At 38.9% G+C, this 26,657-nt stretch overlaps 1 protein-coding gene across 2 annotated transcripts in view; it reads right to left on the bottom strand.

Annotated features, from left to right (window-relative positions):
• Positions 1 to 26,657, bottom strand: part of rgs7a (regulator of G protein signaling 7a) — a 50,763-nt gene that overhangs the window by 13,568 nt on the left and 10,538 nt on the right. For both annotated transcript variants that reach the window (XM_026189974.1, XM_026189975.1), the window contains exons 3-4: positions 11,471 to 11,567; positions 5,844 to 5,894 (exon numbers count right to left, since the gene is read on the bottom strand). In XM_026189974.1, coding sequence (XP_026045759.1) covers positions 5,844 to 5,894; positions 11,471 to 11,567 — 148 coding nt within the window. The remainder of the gene's footprint in view (positions 1 to 5,843; positions 5,895 to 11,470; positions 11,568 to 26,657) is intronic.

Raw genomic sequence — 26,657 nt, 5'->3', positions numbered from 1 at the left:
ACATAAACTAGGAGCAGTTGCTTTACTACACTCTGCACTGCTATCACACAGAGATAGAAAGACCTCCATTGCATCCAAACAGCTCTGCAGGAGGTCTCACTGATTAGCCCACCTTAAGCTTGAGAAGTGTAACTCATCAGTCAAATCAATGTTGTGCTTAGCTGGAGTGAAAACCTGCTTACCTCTGGCACTCCACAGCACATGGCTGACTGTCCCTGATTTAAAGCCATCAGATAATGAAAACATGTAATCAACATCAAGTGTGTATCATCTGCTATCAGTTCCTCCCTGCTGTTCTAAACCTGAAAGTCCTTTGTGGTGTCGACATCTATCAGTCACAGTTTGTGTTTTGGGCTGATGGCTTTCTTTTGATACTGCCATATTTGGTTCATTATGAATAGTTTTTCATACAGTGTTACCCTTGACTGTTTCTGCCAAGTAAGCTGTCCTACCACACGGATAAAGTGAGAGATGAAAAGATAGAAATGTTTAACATTGTCTAAATTGCCAGAGCTACGAACGCTACAGCAGGAGCTTACTGTATGCACCATAAAATATGCACATGTCTGCTTTCTCACTCTAACACACACACTGGGTGTTTGTGAGTGAGTGATAAATATAGATTGGCTTTTTCTTTGTCACTGAGGTGGCTGTCACCGCTTTCAGAGGTCAGGATGTTTATGTGTATGCATGTGTTTGTCTGTGACTGGGCTCCTTTTATTAATAAATTATGACTCATAAGTTATTTAAACCTGTTTACTTATAAACAAATCCCTCCCTCTGTATCGGCTATATATAAACTCTAAAGGAGATAGTGACATATTTAACATAATAGCGGTATTAACATTTACTACATGGAAAAATCAAGTTATTCCTGAATTTCTTTACTTAACCTTTATACAGAATGTTTGTTTGGGTATTTATCTAAGACAGAATGAATGTCAGATGGCAATAAGGTCAGCACAGCATGAAAAATTACCTCGTGGACATGCAATTAGAGCTTGATGTCTCTTATATTTCAGCAACTGAGTTAATTTGTTCTCATTTGAGTCTGTTGAAAAATCCACACAAAGGTGAAAATGCACACAAAATACATGTGCGGTGCAGATTTATTTCATCTAAGCATTTGCAAACAGTGTGCAGTGTTATTAGGAAAAAAGAATAAATCTGAAAATGTCAGTTCAATCAAATGAAGGTTTTTCATGCATTAAAACATAACCAATCTTATTTATTTCTAGTTTTTCTGACAGGATTCTACTGTATAAAGTTAAGTCCCGGCAGCAAGGGAGCTTCTGGCTTCCTTTTAACATAACATAAGCTTTATAGGTGACTAAACCTTGGATTAGAATTAGTCAAACTGTCAAAAAAGGCCAGGCTTACAGTCCAGAGAGAAAACACCCTTTGATTTCATCATATTACCAGTTATGTGCCAAAACCCCACTAGTTTGGAGCCCTGCCATGTGGAGTGTGGGAGTACTTTTCCACCTGAGCTTTATCTAAAGACAAACACAGAGATTTTGTATTTGTGGCTTATAACGTATGAGCTGCTGAAGTGAAACAGTGTCTCTCTTAGAAATTGTGGAAGGAAAGTAAATAATTCTCAGAAAAGGCTCTTATTTGGCTTCATTAAAATTAAAACTATTTAATATTTCATAGGAAAAACAAAGATTATAAAAGTCTAAGATCTGAATAAAGAATTTATTTTTAATCTAAGTTACTCAAATGTGCTTAAATACATAGTGTCAGGAGGCTCAGCCCCGAAAGCAGTGAACTAAAAGACTAGCACACCAAAGTGCTTTTACATAAAGTCAATTTCAATTAAAGTAAATATGTATTTTAAGTCAATTAAATACACACTTTCAATCATTCGAGGAGGAGCACTCAATGGATTCATGCACAACTGAACTAATACAAGGATTAGTAAAATAACACTGTCCCACAAACAATGGAGGTATAAACTGTATTCATGTGTATGTCAGCACAGAAGTGTGCAAATGGGTGATTTCAGTAGGCTGAAAAACTTGACTCTAGTGCTCTACTGCAGGAGTGACTCTTGAGCCTGATGAGAAGGAGGTTTGAAGAAGGTTGACAGAGAAGACCAGGATCTTTAATCAGAACCTTAGGCACCCTCTTCCCGCTGTTCTGATGAGCCACATGTCCTCCCTCAGAGGTCACTTTACTGTTCCCTGTTCCACTGAGCAGATTAGATGCTCCTTCATATGTAATTCACACCTTTAATAACACGCAGGTGCACACTCCCTGACAACTTGACTGATTTGTCTTGATGCTCTGTTGTGGTCTGGTGACTGTGATGTGTGTATTTATATGGTTAGATGATCCCCACAGTGACCTACTAAACAAGATTAATTTATACAGTGTATATTGTGATCAATTGTTTGTCATTGTATTTATACGTGTTTTTTATTTTCATTTTAATGTATTAGATAATTAATCTACAGTTTATAGACTTTATGTATATTTAAAAGCTTTATAGAGTCATATAATTCATTTCAGCTACAACACAAGTCTATTTTATTTGACCACACTCAAGGCCTGTTTAATGCCATTAATGATTCATTCATAAGCAGGTCAGAGGTCAGAAGAGCAGCAGACCACACTCACTGGAGCTGATTACATTTTTGTGACCCTTATGACCTAATCAAAAGGATAATATAGCAAAGTTAAGTCATAGCACAGAGTGTATCAATAGTACCAACAGGGAATATGTCGTTTCATAAATACTCTCCCTTGATTCTCTTCCCCCCTTTGGGATGAATTTATTTTGAGATTTTCCCAGCATGGTTCCCATTATGCTTTTGGCAATTTTGAACATAGCAAACAATGTGGGGTTCATCTCCGTGAGCTGTAGGATATAACAAAACTTAATTTTTAAAACTGTGCACTTATCAGCCACAATACTGAAACCACTGACAGGTGACGTGTGTAGCATTGATCATTTCGTTCCAGTACAAAAAAACCATTGGGCCCTGGTATTTACATGTTGTCACTTTAATATGCACAATCCACGGAAGCATTGTTGCATACCCACAGCAACAAAGAGCCCAAAGTGTGCAACCACCTCCACCCTCCCTGACCAGACCCTCATCATGAACAAGTGGGATTCAAGGAGGCCCTGCCTGCCCAGGTCTGTTTCAGAGGTGTTTTGGCAGCAATATTGGATGTTTTAAATGACATTTTAGTGAATTTCACTTACACTGAATTTGCTGCAGGCTGTTTGTGTTTTCTCTTTTACCACAGATGTACAGCCAGCAAGCAAGTGGATTACTTTTGAACCTGTAATCAAAGTGGGTCAAAGCATTAAAAACCCTTTGCTATAAATTTAATATAGTGTGGAAAATCCATTGCAGTCAAGCACTGCCTCAAGTCTTTTGACCCATAGGCATCAGCAAATGCTTTGTATCCTCTCCGGGGACTATAACCATGTTTAGCTGGTGCTTTGCTCTACGATCTTTCTGCCTTTAGTCTGCTTTCAGAAAATGATTGACCTACAAAATGTTAAGGTTGCTGATCATGTCAGCCAGTGGCGCCTCGTTCACATTTTTTCCCTTATACGTCCAGTCCCCTTCATGAGCAGAACTGCAGAATATGACAAACGTGGTAAGCAATTACTGCCAGCAGTTCATATGCTAAACAAATCAATAGTTTTCTAAAACTCAGCGAATGATGATGCAAAGTATAATCACTGTGCTATTGTCAGGAGCTTCTTGTGCAATACCTTATGCTGAGACATCAAAAACTTTTGTCAAGAACTTTTGAGGCAAGGATTTCTCTTATCTAATCCAATGCCAAATTGAATCCAAATAAGACTGGAGACTATAGACACGGCCAAATAGGATGATAATGAGTTCTTCTGGGCTGCAGCAGTATATTATCTGTGGCGTTCATTTAGCAAAAGAGCTCTACAGCCTCAGTCAACTTTGATACAAGCTCTTTTACATAATAAACTTGCTGCTATCATGCTGTGAGCCAAATTAATTGCATTTCACTTTGCTGTTTGTCAGCCCCACAAGGAGTTGCTCTGTGCTAAAGTCATTTAGTTATACACAACACTGTGTTTACCACAGGGCAAATAACAGCACCTGTGCTGCAAAAAGCAAAATGGGCAGATTAAAAAAAGTTGTCCTAGATGACAAAAACATCTGTCGACACATGTTTTTAGACTCTTCCTTGTTAAAAATAAATAAATAAATAAAAACCCAGTTTTGGATAAATTTCATCAAAATGAATCTCACAACAAAGTATTTTGAGTATTGTAGATGTAATGACATAAAAACTATTGCCAGATTTTTGTCACAATCCAACAGAGTGGATATTTGTTCCAATGCATCGCATTAAGCATTCTTAAGCATATTACAGATGCCTTAGATGCAATGCAGAAATAATAACGCAGTCGTAATCTTTTTTGAGCAAATATAAAAACTCAGAGACCGGTATTTTCCTCGGCATAATTAAAACGAAAATGGAAATGAAAAAAAAAAAAATCACACAAGGACAAACTGTCCACTTGTCTCAAAACTCTTTCATTATGCACATGAAATCATAAATATGCTGCATCAACCGTCGCCCCACCACCCACACACCAGTTTAAATACATGCATAACAACCTTTATGATATCAACATGCACAGCTCATAAAACAGGTAGATCCTTACATACACACAGAGGAACTGTGAGTTAATGAGTCACAATTACTGTATGAACTGATTGTACAATACTGAGGCAACCACTAGAGTAGACTGAAATGTACACCCACGCACATAACCAGTCCAATATCCAAGTAGAAACACCTACATTGCACAGACACGATCAGATACACAAGAAACTCTCAAAAGAAACACTTGGTTTTAACTTCCCATATTTGTCACAGTTCATCCTGCCCACTTTTGAGTCATATTATGTGCAATGAGAGGCTCGACTAATCATTCGGCAGCTCTTTCAAGGCAGTCCAGTTCTACATTTTTATATTGCGCTAAAATCAAACCAGCTGAAGGACACAAAAAGACTAGATTAAAAAAGAAAACAAACTGACTTTTACCTACTGTAATATGATATGGTACATAGATTTCAAAATGGCAAGTAAGTCAAGTGTTACTCCTTATTTTAGAGCTAAGTGACAACACATCTGGATTCAAGTTATTCAGCATCTAACCAGCACTTGTCCTCTCATTTACGCCACCAGCAAACACGAGGAATGGTATAAACAGTTGTAATGATGCCATCCTGAAATTTCGTATTTTTAGTATTAATTGGGCCATTTGAGAAAACTGATGTTTGGGAAATGAAAATGGAAGTGCATTAGTGGCTGTATTTATTTAGATTTTAGCAAAGTGGCTCCAGTAAAAATATGCCACAATTTTGTTAGTAACAATATTTTAATCTTGTTCTTTTAATTCAGTGCATTTGCAAAACCTCTCAGTTAATCCAGTGTCCTTTCAGTCCTTTCTTTCTTCCTTTAAGCTTGCTTTCTTCTGATTGGCTCTGCTTTACAAAGAAAATATATGAACAGCACGTCTGTGTGTGTTCACATTAGGGATATCATACAGAGCAAAGAGCAGAAACAGCTTTGCGAAACTGAGCGCTGGATTATTGGGGTTACTTGAGGTTACATACACTCAATGTTTTCCAATAATACAATGTTACAGTGTCTATATATAAAGCACAATAGGTCAACTTTAATATTGGCACAAATTGTGGAAAACATGTGATAAATTGCTTTCACAAGCTGTCCACTACTGCCGATCTATTTGCTGACCCTGATGTCAAAAGGGCAACTTCGGTGTTATACATACACCAGTAATAAGCATTTCAGTGTTTGGCTTTTACCTTGATCTTCAATGTCCAGATTCTTCATCATCCACTGTACAATATCAGAACCTAAAATAGAAAAAAGCATATACATATGACTCACTTACATATCTAATATGCTCACGCTGTGCTGGAGCACATTTTGCAGGAGATGCAAATGAAAGGGAAAACAATGAAACTCTTAACCCTAGTCAACCCTCCTCATCATCACAGTGCATACCAATTCCTCTCACCTTGCACCATGTAGGTGGGTAAAAGGTGATCCATTACCATTTTTTTTTCTGTGTACCTCTCCAAGCTGGCTCTTTTTGTGTGACGTCCATAAATATAAATGACCAGAGAGAGATACAATTGGATAATGACGCCTATATTTTGTAGTATATTAAAATAATCTATCTGACTTGAAGCGTCTTATACAGATTGTGACATGCGTGGCAGGATCTAAAATGAGAACAGATCAGAATATTGTCTAAACAGTGAAAGAGGGTTTAAACGAGAGCACAAAAGCAAAAACCTGAGAAGAATTAGGAGGAAGATGCTGTGGCCCTATTTTAAACAAACTATCATCAACAACTGAAACATCTGAGTAATGCTTGTGGTTTGCAGATGATTTGTGTATTCCTTTTGCCATTTTTCTGGAATGGAGAAACATTTTACATGATGGATGCTATTTAGCCTCTTCTCCACCTGAAAATGAATCACATTCAAATCTTAGAACAGCATCCTCCGTCCCCAGGCATTTTCACACCACTGCGCACCATGTGACTTTGGCACTTTGGTTAAATATATATTTTGCAAGCTATTATTACTGTCTGTCATACTGACAGGTGAAGGTGTGTGTGTGCAGACGAAAGCCACAGACGGCAGGGAAAAAAAGGTGTGAAATGGAGACATGAGGGAATTCATGCAGGGAGACATTCGAGCCCCGTGGCTGTATCTCTGTCCATCGAGCTCCCTCTCAGTCTGTCTTCATTTTGTCTTGCACCCCTTTGCGTTTTGGAGCCCCATAACCAGATGAGATTTTCCATGGATTAACATCATTAATACAACCTCATTTTCACACTACCAAATCTGACCCACTTTCAAAGAGAGAGCTTAAATGAGATGTGTAAGATAATCCTCTGACAAGGCTGTTCTCTGAATTAATTAACATCATGACCATAGATTGGTCTGTACTCTTCTGTGTGTGTGTGTGTGTGTGTGTGTGTGTGTGTGTGTGTGTGTGTGTGTGTGTGTGTGTGTGTGTGTGTGTGTGTGTGTGTGTGTGTGTGTGTGTGTGTGTGGGTACAAATGCATGCATGCCTCAGAATAAGTCAATAACATGAAAAACCAGCAAAAGCTGAAGTTGTCTATTGTCAATCACCATGTTATTCTTAAAATAAATTATATATGAAGTATTGTTTAAATACTACAGCACACAGTTGCATTAACAGCTGACCATTAATGCTTATACATAATAGAAAGAAAATCTATCTTAATTTATATACAGTATGAAACTGTACTATTGTATTGTGTTATTATTATTATTATTATTATTATTATTATTATTATTAAAAGCTGTAAAAATAATTTTACACTGTAATGTAAAGGAAAATATCTTCTACACAAAATAAAATCATAAAATCAACATAAAGCTGATACTTAAATAAAGAATAAACAATAATAATAACAATAATATTAATAATAATAACAATTAAGGATAAATAAAGGACAAAATTATACTCAGGCTTTTGAATGAACTGTAAATGGTTCATGCCATAACATCGCTTTGAAAAAAAAAACAGAAATATGAAGTGTTTATTGACCTCTGTGATATGACATTTCTGAGCATCTATAGAAATATTTTCACCAGCAGCCAGACATTTTGTAAGCCATGGCTCTGTTGCTCACTTAAAAATATAAATGCAATACAGCAAAAACACACTGAAAACACACACACACACACACAGACCTCTTGTATCACAGACATATCAAGCATCTTGGTATGAAATAGTGGCACAATCTATTGGAGTAGGTATCATGCACAACACAGAAAAATGGGGGGAAATGCCAGTAAAAACAGAAAACATTGATTTTTAGGTCCTGAAAACTTTCTTTATGTATCATTGTTGTGTAAGTGTTTGATAGAAAAAGTCCTGTGTGGATGTATACATCAAGGGGTGAATTTTTGGCTTGCGGTATAAAAGACTTTGAATTGTCTGTGATGCTATAAAAATGCAATCGATTTACCTTTTCACCCTTCTATGAAAGCCTGCATGGGCAAATAGTTCAACAATACAAGGACTGCATTTTTCAACATAAAGAAACACTTTGAGGATTTCATTTTATTATCCAATCACAAGAATCAGAAAATCCACAGACATCCCTGTAAGGGACAAGGTCAAAAAACAGTAGTGAATTGCTTTGATCTTCTGGTCCTCAGGCATCAATGCATTAAAAACTCAAGCAGTAACTATAAAAACTACAGTCTGGAGTCTTCAGTGGAGACACTTGCAGGATATGGATAAAAGAATCAGGGGTACGGTGATAAATATGCCCCTGTTCAGCATTAAAACTGAACATACAAATGTTTTAGCTTCAATATTCAAAATGTTATTATCGTATTATTTTTGTTGCCATATCACTGACAAAATAATATTATTTTGTTTTATTGACTTAGAAATAATTTAATCCTGTTTTTGTTTACATTTTACACATTGTGCTGGGGTGTGGTTTGTAGCTCATCTGCAGGAGAGCAGTGATGGCGATGCATCGAGAGCAGGCAGCGGTGCATCACCGTCGATTGGAACAGCTGTGGGACCAGTCTGGACACCAGACAAAAGTGTTGCAGAGAGTTGCCTGAGCTGGTTCCTCACCAGCACCGGCCACAGTGACGTCCTTTCACAGCATGGGGGAGGGAGATGACCCACAGACCTTCGACAAGGTCTTTCAGGCCACAGCGGAGGCATGTTTCTGGCTAAAGGAGGAGTGGGTGATGAGGTTGCTCCAGGTGCTTTCTTGCAAAACCCCGGCAGCAGTTCTCAGCTTGACTGCAGCAGCGAGGAACAGCTTCAAAGATGTCTGCCAGGTGGTAGTCAACCACTGGGACTCCCACCTGGGAATTATAAGGACCAACCTTTCACCTATGCCATCGTTCATGTCTCGCACACTAAAAGAGCCATAGGAATTACTGGACATTAAACCTGTTTGGACCAGCACCTACCACCCTCAGACTGAAGGGCTGGTGGAGTGACTGAATAAGACTTAATAAGACTGAATAAGACCTGATTAAAGAAAACTGGCATGAATGTCCAAGCCCAGCTAAGATTCAATACGCTCTAGACCTAAGAGCTGAGCTATACACACTGGGGAGGTTATCACAAGAGAATATGCCCCAAGCCCAAGAAACCACTTCTCTGGTGAGCCTGGTTAAATACAGAGATGAGGATTGAGGGGCCAAATTCCACCATTCCTGCCTACCCGATTATGATAACCATTTCACACAGGCCCAGAGAGCAGATGTTGCTGCATTGCAACAGTGATTTGAAGATGTGTTCTCTCCCCTGCCCAGTCATACCCTTCTCACAGAGCACCATTTTGAAATGCACTCTGGCATGACGGTGCATTCACAGCCCTGCAGGTTACCTGCACATAAGAGGCAAATTGTTCAGGGGGAATTTGCTGAAATGGTATAACTGGGAGTAAGAGAAGACAGAGTGCGTGGAGTAGCCCCATAGTTCTTGTGGTGAAGAAAGGTGGTTCTATACAGTTCTCTGTTGATACCGCAAGGTGAATGAAGTGTTTGATACCTACCCAATCCCACAGGTTGCTCCTGGACCGGTTAGACAATGCTCATTTTTTTCACAACACTGGATTTAACCAGGGGTACTGGCAGATTCCCTTGTCTGCAGAGTCCAAGGAAAAAAAACGCCCTTCTCCACTCCATATGGTTTGTACCAATATGAGACACTTCTGCTCAATTTGTTCTGAGCCCCACCCACCTTCCAGTGCCTCATGGACCGGGTGCTGCTCCTACTTGGATGATGTCATCATCCACAGTGACACCTAGGCGGAGCATGTGCAGCGTGTGGCCACGGTACTGGAGTCCGTGAGGCAGGCGGGGTTCACGGCAAACCAGAAGGAGTGTATGGTTGGACAGAGGGAGGTACAGTATCTGGGGTACCATTTGGGAGGCGGGCAGGTGTGTCAACATATGGGTAAAACGACTCCTATCGCATCCTGCCTGCATCTCAAGACCAAAAAACAGGTGAGGCGGTTCTTGGGGCTGGTTTATCTACTTTACCACGCCCAGTTTTGTGTGCAGCTTCACAGACCTGACCAGCCCCTTGACTGATCTCACCCAAAAGGGTGTTCCAGATTTGGAGCAGTGCCAGGCAGCATTCTTGCAGGTAAAGAATTCTTGCTCTACACTCCTAACTTTTCCCTCCCTGGGCTGGGGCTGGGGGCAGCTTTGTCCCAGGAGATAAGGGGGGATTGACCGCCCTGCTCTATACATCAGCACGATTTGTCAGAGCAGGAGGCCAGGTACAGTACAGTAGAAAAAGAGTGAGCTGTTGACTCTCTTCGCTATTACCTCCTGGACTGCCATTTCAGCCTCTGTTCGGATCACGCCCGGCTACAGTGGCTCCATCGCATGAAGGATGCCAACGTCTAGATCACTCGGTGGTATCTGGCTCTCCAGCCTTTTGTTCAAGGTGGTCCGTAGTCATGGCTGACTTCCTCTCTCACTTGCAAGGTGTGGTATCAGAGGAGGCTGACCAGAACAGCTGATGACCATTGTCTAATCATGCTTTCCCTATTTGAGTAGGACGCCAGGACCTGACGGGGGAGCTGTGTGTGGTTTGCAGAGCACAGGGACGCAGCTGGAAAGCTGCACAGAGATGTGGGATACACTGTAAATAAATACCTTACAACATGCAACACTGTGTGCGTGGGTCCTTTATCCTGTCACACACATTATCCCACATTTATTGAAAATCAGGTTGTATGCAATCATGCAGAGCAACAGAACTTGTCACCATATGTTGCAGTTCTGTTCCATTCCTGCAGATGTAACTGGTAAAGCTGCTTGCTAGCTGTGCTGTTTGCATATTTTATACAGAATTATGCAATTATATAGGCCAGATCTAAAATTAATCAATACAGCTGCATGCTCTGTATGGAAGACTTGTCATGTGATGACTGCTAGTTCCTTTTTTCAAGCCCGAAATATCCATTGATATTTCAGGTGTTTCTTGCTTAAGTTAGCGATTTAAATTTATGTGCTTGTGTTCATTTATTTCTGCTCACTGTTAAAACATTTTTTAGATCTCTTCACATGTCACTGTTGGTTGTATGCACAAAACCTCTGAGACTTCTAGCAAAACCAAACAGTGCATTCAGATCACAAAAACAGCCAGTGTTAATGAAAACATTTTTAAGCAATAGTTATATTGCTTATTGCATCTTGCCTGCATCTCAAGACCAAAAAACAGGTGAGTCTGAGTCAATAAATGGAAAAGAAGAGAAGAGAAGAGAAGAGAAGAGAAGAGAAGAGAAGAGAAGAGAAGAGAAGAGAAGAGAAGAGAAGAGAAGAGAAGAGAAGAGAAGAGAAGAGAAGAGAAGAGAAGAGAAGAGAAGAGAAGAGAAGAGAAGAGAAAACTCACCTGAAAAAACACTGGGAATCTTGGTTAGAAAACTTTTCACTGTTCTGATGGGGATGCCATTTTTCTCATCCTGCATGCGTGCTATTACCTCCTCCATCTGCACAAGACAGGGACAGTGGAAGAGAAGGGAGAGTGAGTACTTTCTGTGAACTTGTATAAGTAAGTGGAGGTTGTGTGTGTGCAAGAGAGAAAGAGGTACAACAGATACAAACATGTTTCTGTGTGGTTCAGCCACGTCTCCAGGGGACAGAGAGTAAGGCGAGAAAGTTAGTGACTAACCATCACAGCTGTCAGATTTCTGCCTCTCCTTTGACAAATCTCTCTGATGTGTGTCATTTGTCACATAAAAGCACCAGTAAGCTGCACTTATTGGATTCTGCAGTCTCTATTGAATTTTGGAGTTCTAGCAGTGAATTTTTATTATTATTATCCATTGCATTATATTTATATACTCAAACCACCACATACATGAACTGGGCAGAACAGAGACAAACATTAGAAATAGTATCAGTACTGTAAAATATATTGTATTGTCTTCGGCATTAACATTAAGTTAAAATGACAAAAACAGGTGTACAGCCACATACTGGCACACATGCAAACACACAAACATTTGCACACATGGCAAAGATGGAAATGCACTGGGAGTCGTCTCGAGGGCCTGGCAGGGCAACACAAGGCAGACATGTTTCCAAGAACACCCAGAAGGGAGCAAAGCAGAGCAGAGCATAGTGCTGACGCGTCACCACAATTGGATGCCAAGCTACCTCCCTAAACTCTTCCCTCAGTGTAAAAATATACACATGGAAAATATGTACGTAGAAATCAACACATTTTATTTGGTCCACCCACCACACAAACCTCAGTTGTAGTGATTCTATCAAGGTTTGTCCACTTTAACTCTACTATTTAATAATGGCATTATTTGTAAAATGTATGAATAGTGTGATTGCATTAAAAAGCTGCGACTTTTTTCAACCTCTCTCGACTACCATGACATGGATGACTGCAAACCTATATTGTAACTATATCGCAGTAATACTGCAAACAGGAAGATATGCAGCGTACATGACTTTTTTTTACCGATAACGTTTTAGATTTTAATTAAGAATTTTGCATTTTAATAAATGATGGACTTAATTTTTTATAAAAAGTTTATTTTAATCAAGCAGTAGACTTCCAAGCTGAACAGTCAAGCCAGAAGCACCAAAAACTGCTAATTTTCTAGTCGTTGAGCCAATAGTCATAGACTCCTGTTGGTATGCACACAGGTGTACACACGGGTATTCACAGACGCAGACTACAGCTTTCTTGGCTGCTGCCTCAAAGCACATTGTGCGCTGTCTATCTTGCTGATGGCTAAAGATCCAAACGGGACACAAAAAAAAAAAAAAAAAAAAGTCATAGACTCCTGTTAAAATATCCAACTTTACAGGATCAAAATGCATGGTTCAGCATGGTAAAAAAAATGCTTTCACATTTATAGGTCATGAAATTCATTAATCATTAAATTGCACCTCTTCACTATGTGTGTGCTCTATGTGTCTAATTTAGTGGATTATCTGATTAATATTATGGCTTGTTTTGTTGTACAGACTGTCCAAGATGTTTGTTTAGAATTAAACAATTAAACTAGAATTGAATTCTAGTATCATCTTAGCCCAGTAGTTAGCACTAACTGGCCAATAAGTGTGTCTTTGCAAAAGCACCCCTATTCAGTTTATGAATATGGTTCACTTCTGGCTCCAAAAAACAAAAAAACTGCATGGAGGCATCAAAAAAGCTAAAATGCTACTGTTAAACGCATGTTTTATACTGTTGTGATTCTTACCGTTGTCTTTTTTGCTTCTAACTTACCCGCCCACACAGGCACAGGTAGTGAAAACACCAGTTGTTTATGCATATCCTATGAGATGACGTTGTCCTTCTCAGTGGATATGAAGGAGTACCTTAAGTTAAATATATTTTGCTGCTATTGTCTTTTTCCCAAAAACTATGCGGCAAGTGAAAGCTCCAAAGTGCTATGTTTCGTACAGGTGTTTCACTGTAATTTATTTTCAGTGGGTTTTTTTGTATTCAAGCAAATCTAACTTTGTGTTTGGTGTTTTGACATGACAATAACTGTGCGCTACACTGAAGGGTTGTGTTGTTCTTGCAGGTCTGACTTCATCGCTCATCTCCTTCAATTTAATTTCCTCTCCATCTTTTATATAACACACATACAGTATGACTTATCAGCTCAGCTCATGAGGGAAATTCAACACAATATGAATAAATACAACTGCATTTCATATAGATGTGGGTTTTGTTTAGGTGAAAATGAATTTCTTGGCCATATCAGTGAGAAAGAAACTGTTTTGATTATGCACAAGCTATGTTAACGACTTTTTTGTTTGACAGTTCATGAGCCGGCTGTGAATGTATAATTATACGATAAAGACCCATGGCTAAAATTCTGAAGATGAAAATGATCAAAATTAGTGATTACAAGCGAACTGAGAATGACAGAGCACGTGCAAATATTAAAGAGCTGACAGATTAGTCTGGACCTAGACACCTAGAAATGGAAATAAAAATAAAAACCGGGTGAAATGCATATTTTTGTCTATTTTGTTAATCTCTTGCTCCCACAGTACCATGTGAATTACCTGTAGCACTAAAATACAGTTCTAAAAACATCTTTAATCTCTCACACATTAACAAGATCTTAGCTTTAATTTAAAAAAAAAGCTCTACCTGAACTGCTTCTGGCAATCCTCCTTGAATTTCTGTTGTTTGTTGTTGGATTTTAGTTATTCTCACATGTGAATAATATCTGGGACACCAGACGAGTTTGTATAAATAGCAATGTTACACCAATTGCATGCCAATCTTCTCCCCTAAAGGAGTCCACAGTCCAATACCCCACATTCTAATCTGAGATATAATATTTTATTTTAATGGTCAATGCTGCAATCAGTAACTTTCACTACTTGTATTCCTCTTTCATGACTACTGGTTATTTGGAAATTTAAGGATGTGAATGTCTAAATCAAAAACAGGTAAAGTAAACTGATAGAAATGGTGGAAGCTCTAGCTGACTAAGAAAAATTGGAGACTTTATTGAATTTATTTTTAACATTCAGAGACTGGAGCAGTCACTACATCACTATTTGTGTAGTAATTACACAATAGTAACAATGTCAGTATTTCTGTCAAATCTAGGAGCTTGTGGCTGGACTATGAATGCAAACAAACTACGATGGAGTTACAATTTTCACAATTTTATCAATAAATTTATAAACAGTTAATTTTTTATTATGACACATATATTTCATGTAACTGCTATCTTGACCCCATTCGGTCATAAACTAATAGCGGACTGACTCCATGTTACATCGAGATGTCGCCGCCTTGATGCAACAAATTCGCTTTGAAGACAGCAACTGACTGCGAGTGGTTACAGACTTCCTCCCTGTCTCCAAAGCAACCATTTCAAAGGCAAGAAGATTGCAAGTATATTGCACATATAGTTGCAATAATTTTGGTCATGTGTAGTGGGACTGTAGAATAACAAAATGCTCAATGTCATTCTCTGTGCTTTTAAGTAGATTTTAAGTAGATTTGGTACAATGTTCAGGCTTGATTTAGAAAATCTTTCTAAATTAATCCAAAATGCATTTAGTTCATCCCTTTGGAACAATTGTACTTTACAGTGGCAACCTGTCTCAGTCTACCTTTCTCTAAAAGTTGGATGGTACTGTGAGCCACAGAGCAAACAAGGACAACAGCAACATTGATCAATACTTCACACACTCTCCCTCCTATCTCTGCAAACCGCCTACACATGGTAAAATGCCACCAGCGTGAATATTCAGGATCTAAAGCTCTTGGAGTCGGGATGCTCTCAGGCTTCATGTTGCGATGTTGCGAGGAAGAGACGGAAGTCGTTTCCACAAGAGAGAAGGAGGGGGAGCAAGAGCCTCTCTATCTCTCTCTTTCTTTGTCCCCCACCCATCCACCCACCCAGAGCTGTCTGACTGTGTCTCTGCAGCCTCTTAACAGATAAGAGTGAGTGTTTTGGCTGCACAGTGTGAATCATTGAATAATGATGGCACAGGACTCAGTACGTATGAAGTGACTAACAAAGCTCCGGATATAAGCACATACTGAGCTTCAGCACAGGGCTTCAAGCACTTCAAAGACTATCACGGAGGGTACTCAGGGTGCAATCAGAATGTTTTGAAGCACCATTTTCAGCAAAAAACATTTCAAACTAGGTTTGTAAATCAATGCTGCCCTCTTAGATTTCTTTTAGCCTCTCTTAAATGCAGCAAGCGCACTTATGAGATGGGCTATTCCTAAGAATAGCAAGTAAATAAAAGAATCATTGATTAAAAAGGTTATATAGTAAGCACATCAGCAAGGTGTCCATTAAGCTATGTTATTGAATGTCTTAAGAAATTTTTAAAAAGCTGTTTTGCTGTCGTGATGGGGAATGTTCACCGTTCATTTATAGAAACAGCAACAGCAACAACTTTTACAACAAGGTTTATCAAGTGAACCTTGGAATTCTTACCTACATGTAACTGTAAAACAATTTGGTCTAGGTGTTTTGAACCGTTTTACAGTTCAGTGACTGGATGCATTTTGGAGGGATGAGGTACCCCTGTGGGAATTAACAAACACGGCTTGAAAATTGCTGTCAGCAACTATCATCTTAACATTTGAAGCAAATTTTCCAAATATGAGTCACAGTTCACTCATTTTTGGATTATTGTACAACCTATAGGCTGCAAGAAGTGGTTTCACACTTTAACACATGATTGCTATTCATCTAGAGGTTGACCTAGATTTAAACCTCTGCACTCAATGAACTTATTTTTGAGACATTCTTAATGGGAACATTATTACCCATATAAACTTTACATTAAACAATAAAATTACTAGCTTCCTAGCTGTGCTGCTGAGGACATTAAAACCACTCCTATTCTTCTTTTTCTCCTCTTGGTCTTGCTGTCCCTGTTGTGATGGGTGACTCTTGCTGCACCAGTTGCACGAGTTGAATAGTATTATCTTGACAGTGTTATCTGAGGACAAGGAACGATTCCCCTGAAGTACATCACTTTCACATCATGAGACGTTGCATTCGTACACACTGCACAGGCATTCTCATCATTACATGTCACACAGCGCACACAACAATTATCAATCATATTGCAAGACCGTATGCTCACAGAGAATTCAGAGATATGCACAACAGACATTATTAAAGCTTATGAACACAGAAGTTGGGGATTATTTTATTTTAAGCGCAGCATCAAAACAGGTGGATTACCCAGTCAGAGTCTGGCTGCCTAAGGCGGCAGGAGAGCAGACTGAAATGAACCTGTGGCTATATAGCATGACAGGTCTACTAGATAAAACAATCTCTGCAGTTGGTTGATCTCATTTCCTTCTGAACTGAAGTCCTTGGATCCATGAATGAGGCAGAACCTGTGGTGGAGGCTCAGAGATAACAGTTCTATTTTTTCCCTCCACAAGCAGCAGTAGTTTACAAAAACTCCAACATGTAACAATACAGTAGGTCCAAGGTCAAAAGGCATTATCTTAATGATTTTATCACTTGGAACCAAAATGCTCACGTTCACATTTTCTTTCCTTTTATTTATTTATTTGGATTTTTTTTTAAATAAGCTCAGTATTTCACAAAGAAAAACCTCTCAAAGTTGTCAATAGAAACGGATCAACTCTCCTGGACAGGTTGATGCATTTATACACCGAATGAATGTACAAATCCCATGTGGAGGATAAGAACATGCAGGCAGTGTGCTGTAAACAGTTTCTCAAAGACAAGTGAAACTTTTTTAAGATTACAAAAAATAGCAATGGGAAGCATCAACTGACAAGGACAAAACATTGTTGTGGTTCAATGCAAACAAAGTTAGTAAAAAGCTTTACACTGCAGCAGCAGCAGCAGCAGCAGCAGCAGCACACCATTTGGGCATTCAAAAAACAAAAAAGACCCAGCAGATAGGTGAGGAAAGTTATTGAGCTGGTGCTGCCAAGGTTGTTGAATAGATGCAATGAATCTTAAGTTTCTCTGAGGTTACCATATGAGTTACCACAGCAACACAGTCTGGGACCGCTATCACAAAGACAACTTTGGCGCACTGCCACCACTCATTCAGAGAGAAAGAAAGACGGAGGATGGGGAAAGAGTGCATGTGGTGGACAAAGGCGAATGCACTTTGCATGAAACATTGCAGTTATGTCTTTGTTGTTATTTGTAATTCCACAGCTTTTTTGGAGGTATGGTAAATTGTTGTTTCATTATTGCTTACAAAACTGTTAACGTCATTATAAACTTATATACAACGTCCTCAGTTATTCATTCGAGGTAAATGTTTGCCCGCTTACCAGCAGAGCTGTTGAGTAATATGGTGGCAACCACTGAGTTTTTGTATTTATTTTATTTTTTGACCAACAAAACAAAACAGTTTATACTGCCTTAAAATAGAGAAATCAAAAAATCGTCATTGTGGTTTACTCATCACTGTGTTATGAACATGTACAATAAAAACACCGCAAAGGACTGCCTAAAATGCAATACAAAAGAACAGCCATTGCATTGATACCCACTATTCACTCATATTAATGTGTGGACAGTTCAGTAAAAGCATGATCAATAAAACATGTCCAAAATAATAGATTTTATTTATTCGGTGCACATAGGCAATTTAACATTTTTGTATTTATTAAAGCAGAAAGGCTCGGGAATTGTCTCGCTAATATGCAGAATTCAATATTTGTTTACTAGCATTGCAGTGTTACTACACATCATCAATGAATAATTTTGCTTAAGAAAAGAGACCACAGAAATGATTGATATTTTTTTCGCTAACTGTCTAAATGGAGTAATTATTCTAGCACTATGTGCCACCCACAGAGAAAAAGATCACATCGATCATCAAACACTTAGGGTTATAAAGTGGAAAAGCCCTAATATGTAATCCAAGAAAAACAGGGAGACACCCCAACAAAGCTAAATTCTCTGCACTGGTAACAGATGGTCATGTTGGGTTTGCTTTGCTCACTCTAATCTTGCATAAAGCAGCCTGATTTGAATTTCATTCAGTTTTAAATATTTTCTCAGCCCTTGTCTTAGGTTTCTTTCTAATGCCTATTTTACATTTTTATTTTCCCTTGCCTATCTTTCTTTATTCAGTCATCCCTTCAATTTTCATAGGCGTGTTGATGGGAGATTTCACATGGAGCATGAACAACAGTCTGTTTCACAGCAGGCCAAGATCACATAGCATGAGGAACAGATGCCCAGGTGAGAACACTGCCTGGGGTGAAGGCAATTAATCCGAGCTGAAGGTAAATTTCTGTTCTCTGTAAGGCAGATTCTGCAAATCACTGATTAGTCATTTAACAACATCTGGAGTTTGGTGCTTGATAAGCTTTGCTTTCGGTTGTATTCATCAATACAGCTCTGTCTCTGTGTACACAATCAGGCTCCATTGAGCCATCAGTCATATGTGAGCATCTGTTTCCTCAAATGTCCCTTCACTCCTTCCCACTTTCGAATGTTCTCTAGCGCTGAACATTTGTCTCCTCTGCCTTCTTTATTCTTCGCTGTGTATTATCGGCAATAAAATCAGCAGAACACACAATGCAGAGAAGTGGAGGATGCCAAGCTCAGAGCAAAATGCATTGCCATTTGCTGTTGCAGTGTTTATGAAATGAAACGAGAATTATTCCTGCTCGGTTTCTGTTGTCACTTCTAATATTAATGTGTATCAAAATGTGCCATTTGGTGGTGTACAGCTTTGTCCATTTTTTTCCATTATGAGAACCGTGATAAGAAAAACCTCGGGCCATTGTGAAAGCTCGTCTTTACAGCGGCAGTATTATCATGAGCAAACTCTGGTCGACAGTGACGCACAGACAGCTTTCTTAAAACATACTTTGATTTGTTTGGGTGTTTACAAATGGTTGTTGTACACAAAGATTTCACCTGAGTATTGAAATGCTCCTTGGGGTGCGACAGGGAGCCTTTTAACGGCTTGATCTGATTTAGTTTGATTTGCTAATGGATGAAAGTGAGACTGTTGTTTGCAAGCAAACAAGCAGATCTTTGATTCCCTATGTGGTGTTATCGACTTAAGGCTACCTGAGTGGCGTGCTGTGATGGCTTCTGTGTGCTTAAATATAGTACCTTTTCTGTTCAGAGCGCTAGTAGTAAGCCAAATTTTGTTTAAAAGGATAACACTGTGAATAATTCATTATGACTCAGTGGATTGAACTAAATCAAATCACTTGAATTCTGCATTGTGCCATGCTTAAATGTGCCCTGCAGAGTGATCTTGAGTGTAGAGTGAAAGCAAAATGTGTGCATGTGTTAGGGTACTTAAAGTTTAATAAGCGTGTTGAACTCTGCAGGTCCATATTTACTATATAGGTTGGTTTTGGGGTTTTTTTTACTATTGTTTACAAGGTTACTAGCTAGCTGCCTTCCTCTTCTGTGTCTTGCAGGTGCATTGTCGTATGCAAGCATGTTACCACCACCTGCACATCAGCATAACCATGTGAAACCACAGGCAGGACGTCCCTGTTCGCAGAAACACATTTGAATATGCAGTAACAGAAAAGGTCAAAACTAAAGAAACTTTACCGCACAGTCAACTTTTCTAATGTTTCTCTCTAATGTTATATTTGCATATCAATTAAAAACAACTGTGAAGAATTTCATTTGCACTGATAATGTTGCTTTGGGTAATGAAAAGTGAAAAAAGAAAAGCCAACTGTTTAAAATAAATGAAAAATGAAAGCTAGGATAAAAGGTATTTTCTGATTTTCTTTTTTTTCCCTCACAACTACCCAAGTGGTGAATTATGCCATGAAGTGGGAGTGAATTGAATTGTCAATTACAGAAGTTTACAGATAATGGGTGACACAGACACCCACTATGCGACACAGGGGGGCGAGCAAAGGGAGGGGGGCGTTCTGGCACGATCCAGCCATTTGACATGCATCAGACAGTGCATAAATCCTGCTTTAATCCATTCAAGGAGTGACTGCAAGTCCACTTTGTATGATTTATTTCATGTTCTAAATGACAAACATCTTCTCAGCAAACCTTCGAGTTTGTTTTAAAATAGCTTAAATCACTTTTTTCTTGACAAGACTGGAAAACGTGCAAAAAGAAAATAGCATGTTTTAGGACCACTTTAGTGTCACACCCACAACTTAAGCAATCAAGCCATTATTATTTATATGTCTTGCCATCATGATGACATCTACACACAATGGTTAACATGTGAGGGGTGTACTACAAATCAATTTTAATATAGCCTTTTTCTTATAGTTGGCTTCCAAAACTCCAATAAAAGGTGCTTTTGAGGTGTCATTTCATTCTTTTTACTCACAAAATGAACAAGTGTTGCTTACATCATGTATCCCTTTGCTTATCCACCTTGGGTGGCAGGTGGCTGGAGCACATCTCAGCATTAGATGACAGGTAGGGGTACTCCCAGGACAGGCTGCCAGTCCAAAGTCAGGCTCACATACAGAGACAAACAAACACTCATGCTGACATCCACACCTACAGCTAATTTAGAATCACCAATTAACCTAACACGTCTTTGAAGTGTGGGAGGAAACTGGAGCAACTGGAGAGAACTCATGCAGGCACAGGAAGAAAATGCCACCGCCAAGAACCCACGTCCCAAAGCACTCGACCCAAGGGAAACACTGTAGGATACTCAGAAACCAACTTCAGTAGATATTCCCAGGTTTAAATAACATCACAGTAAGTGGTGCTTTCCTCTAATCAGGTGTAGGAGGTCTTTGAGTGAAAGAGAGAATTGCGAATCGCATGGTGTACGCTGTAACCTTTTTGTTATTTGTCAAGCTAATCTATCCATGGCCACACTGAGCAAAGTAAAAGTGTGGATAATTTTAAAAAGTAATAATATGCATAATTTTGGAGGGTTAAGAAATTTGGTCTACCTGTTAAAGTTGCCATTCCATGAAACTAAAGTAGCACAGGCATTTTGTTTAATAAAAGCATGACCATCTGTCTATATCATCAAATCTATTTAATGTACTACTTCTTCACTCTTTCCTTCCTTACTGGAAGTGTAAAACTCATAGCCAAAGCATTCCTATACAGCAACAGAAGCACCCGTTTCTGTTTTGTCATCTGGTTTGATGGACAGATGGTATTATCAAGATTTAAATTTGAATGCTTTCCAGATGGTTGCCAGCTGACACTTGCATTCATAATTCCCTTCTGCAAAGTATTTTCATTTACTTCTACAGTGTTTTACTTCTTACTTCTGTGTGTTTACAAGTCATGGCCTCTTTCCTTCCCAAAAACTGTCTCTTGCATATGGCTATAGAAAGATCTTTAGTATTTTCCTTGACTCCTCAACATCTCCCTCCCGAAGCGACGACCATCTACTAGAGAGAAAGAGATGCACATTGAATGAGGGATAAGAGACAAGCAGCCAGTGATGCCTTTCTTCCTTTGACATTGCTACACTTAATGCAGTCCTTTGTCCGCCAGCAGGGTTTCTGCCATCTCATGCTTTAAGTAAACAGAGCACATTTTTAGAATAATGTAAAATTCCAGAAAGACCACAATACATACTTAGGTTTCAGGGCACACTAAAGTTCCATGTCATGACTTTTTCACAATGAAATATAAATTTTTAATTTTACCATTGCTGTAACTGATGCTTGAAGGATGTGACTGTTGTTGATTTTAAGGTTGTTAGCTTAAAATCAAATAATTCAGAAGTTATTACAGTATCTAAGCATAAAACCATACAAGGAACTTTACCAATATTTCTAATGATGTGTTATTATTATAACTGTCTCTACTTATCTGTCACAGTTAAATAAACATATTTATATTAAAGGAGTTCAAATCAGTATAAACATCAGACGATTATCAGCTGTGCAGCTCAGTGTTTTAGCATTACTACCTGCAAATTTGCTGTTTTTGGCTAATATCCTTCATGTAGACATCAGTATACTTCTAAACTGAGAAAGTTGGGAAGTTATGCTACAGTACCTTTACTAATTGTCCGTTAAAATAACATTTAATGCAATAAAAAGCTACAAAGTGATTCCCTGTATCTTGTTTTTTTGCTGTAGTAGTGAATAAAGTTACACTGGCAGCCACCGTAGTAATTATAGCAGCATGCTAATTTTAGCATTAGTGGTAGTATTGATTTTGTTGTAGGCTGGCGTAACATCTCGGTCAGTTAGTGGCGACCTTACTATAAAACAGCTTGCACTTTTATTTGCTCATAAGCGACAAACTTAAGCTTCAGCATTTTTCCAGTAGAACTGACCCCAGGGTTACACACCAGTGCAGTATTACTTCAGTTTTTACTCTAGTTAATGTTTTCCTTAATCTCATCACTGTTATGCGTTGCTTTTGAGTTATTAGCTCAACCGTCTTCACTTTTCTGTACTATTCAGTTTACTCAGTTTTCTTTCTGTTTGTCTCTGAATCTACTACAACACGGTGTTCCTGGATGGTGGTGGGATAGTGTTCCGGGGCAAGGCCTCGCTCTCTCTCTAACTCGCACTCTTACTGTCTCTCTCTCACTCTCATCTTCTTAGTGGGCGGGCAGTGGGCGCGATGACTAAGCCAAGGTTAGGCATGTGCTAGAACATAATCCACTGAAACCCAATATCCCTCCTGCCCACCTACCATGATTTCATCACTTAAACAGCAACTGTGTGCTATCATAAATTAGCAGATAAATGAAGAAGAAAGCTGCATTACTTTCAGATTGACTGTGCAAAAGTTTTCCAAGACTAAAGCATTACTGATCAGCCTAACACAATTACATATACAAAGCTATGTTTTGGTAAAATAATAACAATAGCTTTTAAATTGGTTTACAATAGGTTTTACTAGACGTTGCTGTGATTCCAGCACTTCTTTGTGGTAAAAAATTAGCAATTCTTGGCAATAAGAAAATTCATACTTAGGTGCATTTAATAATCTTGCTTTTAATTTTGACGATTAAACAGGACGGTCTGGCCATGAGAATTTGGTCGTGTTAAATGAAATCGCCCCTTCTTCATCAAGGAAAGCCATTAACAGGGTCCACTTATGGAGTCTGAGCTCCAGGGATCATGTTTAGACTAAACAGAAGGACAAGGGGAAAAAAAGAGGAAAGGGATGAGAGAAAAACAGAGAAGGGGAAGCAGGAAGGGAGGCTGGGTATGGAAACAGAACTGCGCTGGGAATAGAAAAGAAGGGAGGATGCTTTCTATTTTTAGGTCTAGATAACATGAGAGAGAAGAGGCATCACCCCCTCTCCCTCTATCCCCTCATTTCCCACATTCCTCCTTGGCACGTGCAACAGACACTCAGGACGGCTCTATGTGCCTCGAATACCAATAAGAGAGAAGCAGCTGGATACTGGCAGGCTGACATTCTTCTGCCTTCTCCTGTCTGCAGAACAGAGACAAGACAAGGGCTGGGTGTCTGACAGGACACACACATCCACACTTCAGAGGACACACCAGTCAGGATAGGCAATAAACCAATAAGGGCAGACTGTTTGACGCAAGCAACACTTGAACTATTAAGCAATGAAGATTGTAGATGATAGGCTTTGTTGAGGATTTCAAGCTATCATCAGGTACAAACCATTAGTGTGGACAGGCAGAAAGAGATATGCTGTGGAACCTAAACGAATCCAAAGAAATCAAAGAATCAAAATGAGGTAACATTAAAACTTTACCACTGCCAGGTAATGTATGAGAATTGGCGTTGATGTAGTCAAGTTTTCAGATAAGTGCACGAAAAGGGATGCTGCAAACAAGAACACAGAAAAAAATGCCTCAGTTGATACATTCATGCAGGACAGCTGCCTTAATGCCAAACCTTGTCATCCACACCCTGACATATCCTCTCACTTGTTCCAATACCAGCTTATTCATGTACACACTAGGCTCCAGTGGCACAGGCTAAGGCAAGCTAAACATCAACAAATCAAGTCAGTCCAGTGCAAGGAACAGTTCCCTTGATATCCAAATGCCTTGTTAAATCTGACCTGGTCTTTTTTCCTTCCGCTTAAAGTTATAATAAAAAAAATTCTCTTTTGTCCAGCACAGACATTGTTATGTCAATATGTAAACACTGATTCACAGACTGTGTGAAAAAGAGAAAAAATGATATACGCTGTGTTCTGTTATCAGTAAAGGAGAAAGGATGCTGTTATTGCTGCTTTTATCAAGAAAAAGTAGCAATAACAGCATGCAATAGATCTTTTTAAAATACATGCGACCGCCAGTGCTACCTATCAGCCTCCTAGTAATCACACCTATGGTACCAGTGAAAAAGTCCTACATCGTCTTGTTTTCATTTATCACATTCACAAGATTTTCAGAAAACGTAACCTCTGACCTCTGACCTTAACATCAAGGTCACTGAGATTCAAATTCATTCACGATTTTAGTAAATTGAAAATCCTAGATGACGTCCTTCTTGAGTTATCACATTCACAAGATTTTTAGAAAATGCGACCTCTGACCTTGAGATTAAGGTCACTGGGATTCAAACGAGTTAGAGATTTTTAGTAGCTGTTCTTATGGTATCAATTTCAAACTCTTCCATTGCCTTATTCATGGCTTGTCATCAACATGTACATGGTCCAATGTGTAGCGTGTGTGAAGGAGAGCGAGAGAACGCCTGAGATAAAGGCCAGTCCAAATCATTAATTGAATCAAGCAATCTGACTGGTTATTAGCTGTGACATAATAACCATACACATCTAAATCTAATTCCTTTACAACCGTGGTCTCAAGTGGGGACCTGAAAGGAGCTGGAGCTAATATTCTAGAGGTTTGCAAAATATATTGCCATTAGTCAATGCATATGTACAAAATAAGCATAATGCATCTATTATTACTTTCAAGTTATTAGTTGGTGAACAGAAATCCGTGTTATTGTGAGACGTCAATTTGTTATGAAATCACTCACGTCTGTTGGGGGCAAATAACAGTTCTGCATCATAAGATTATGACAGGGCTTTGGTGAATAGTTATTGTTGCTAAGTGTAAATGATCTTCACTTATATTGACTTAACTGCTTTTGTGTAGCTAGTAAATTGTTTGCTTAACATGTAAATTAGTTTGTTACCACATGGTGCATATAAAATTACACGTTTAACCTAAAGACTGAACGATGACATGCAGAGATACATAAAATAAAGGCTGACACACATAAAAAAGCTGAATGAAAAACACTAAATGCACTGTCTTCTTTTAAAGAAAAATCAAATAAGCTACCAAATTACATGGCAATCGCCTTGCTCCATGTGCAGGCAGTCAGCAGGATCTATTTCTTTATAAAAACACTGATTTCTGAACATATGTTAAAAAGAAAAACAGCGTAAATTGAGCTGAATTGCTGTTATATTTAGGTGCATTGTATGGCCCTTAGCTGCCATGAACTTTACAATTACATAACTGCATGGACAGATTTTCAGCTAAATGTAATCCAGTAAAACACAAGTTATAATATTTACTACAGAAATGTAGCAGAGTTTTAACTATAAGTGGCAGAAAATAAAAGTATGCTAGTCATGCTCTTGAAAAAAATGTACTCAGTTGCGTCTATTGTCCCCCTTTTATTCATGTACTCACAAAAGGAAAGGATTTTGGTGAAAAATGCAGCTGATACACAAACAACACTGCAGGCTTTCATGGACTGTGCAGGACTCTAAAAGTGTATGAATGTTTTGCCCGTACACGTGGACTGGCAAAGGCACCGAAAAGCAAACATACACACACATACAAACTCATGTCCTGTCACTTTGCGCTGGACACATTGTTGAAGTGCTCGAGATAATAGCATTTGACAGACTGCTGGTGTGGTTGTCATGGGGATCTGATCTGAACAGCCACTAGCTACCACAGCAGAAACAAAACAGAGGGCAGGAGAAAGCACATCAATTCCCAGAGCATTGTCCAGGAACGTCATCTCAATTAGCAGATGAGACACTGTTAGGGGTCAGTGTCTAAGAATCAAATTATTAAAATGATGATGATCCAGATAGGAATGCCTAATGGAAGAAATTGGGTGTTGGTTAGTAAGTTAGTTGGTAATATAAGGTGTAGAAAGAACAAAGTGTAGCATTGCTTTAGAAGCGGTGTGAACCTGTGCTTT

The sequence above is a fragment of the Astatotilapia calliptera genome, chromosome 13 (assembly GCF_900246225.1).
Source record: "Astatotilapia calliptera chromosome 13, fAstCal1.2, whole genome shotgun sequence".
NCBI classification, from domain to species: Eukaryota; Metazoa; Chordata; class Actinopteri; order Cichliformes; family Cichlidae; genus Astatotilapia; species Astatotilapia calliptera.
This window is presented reverse-complemented; position numbering and strand designations above follow the sequence as displayed.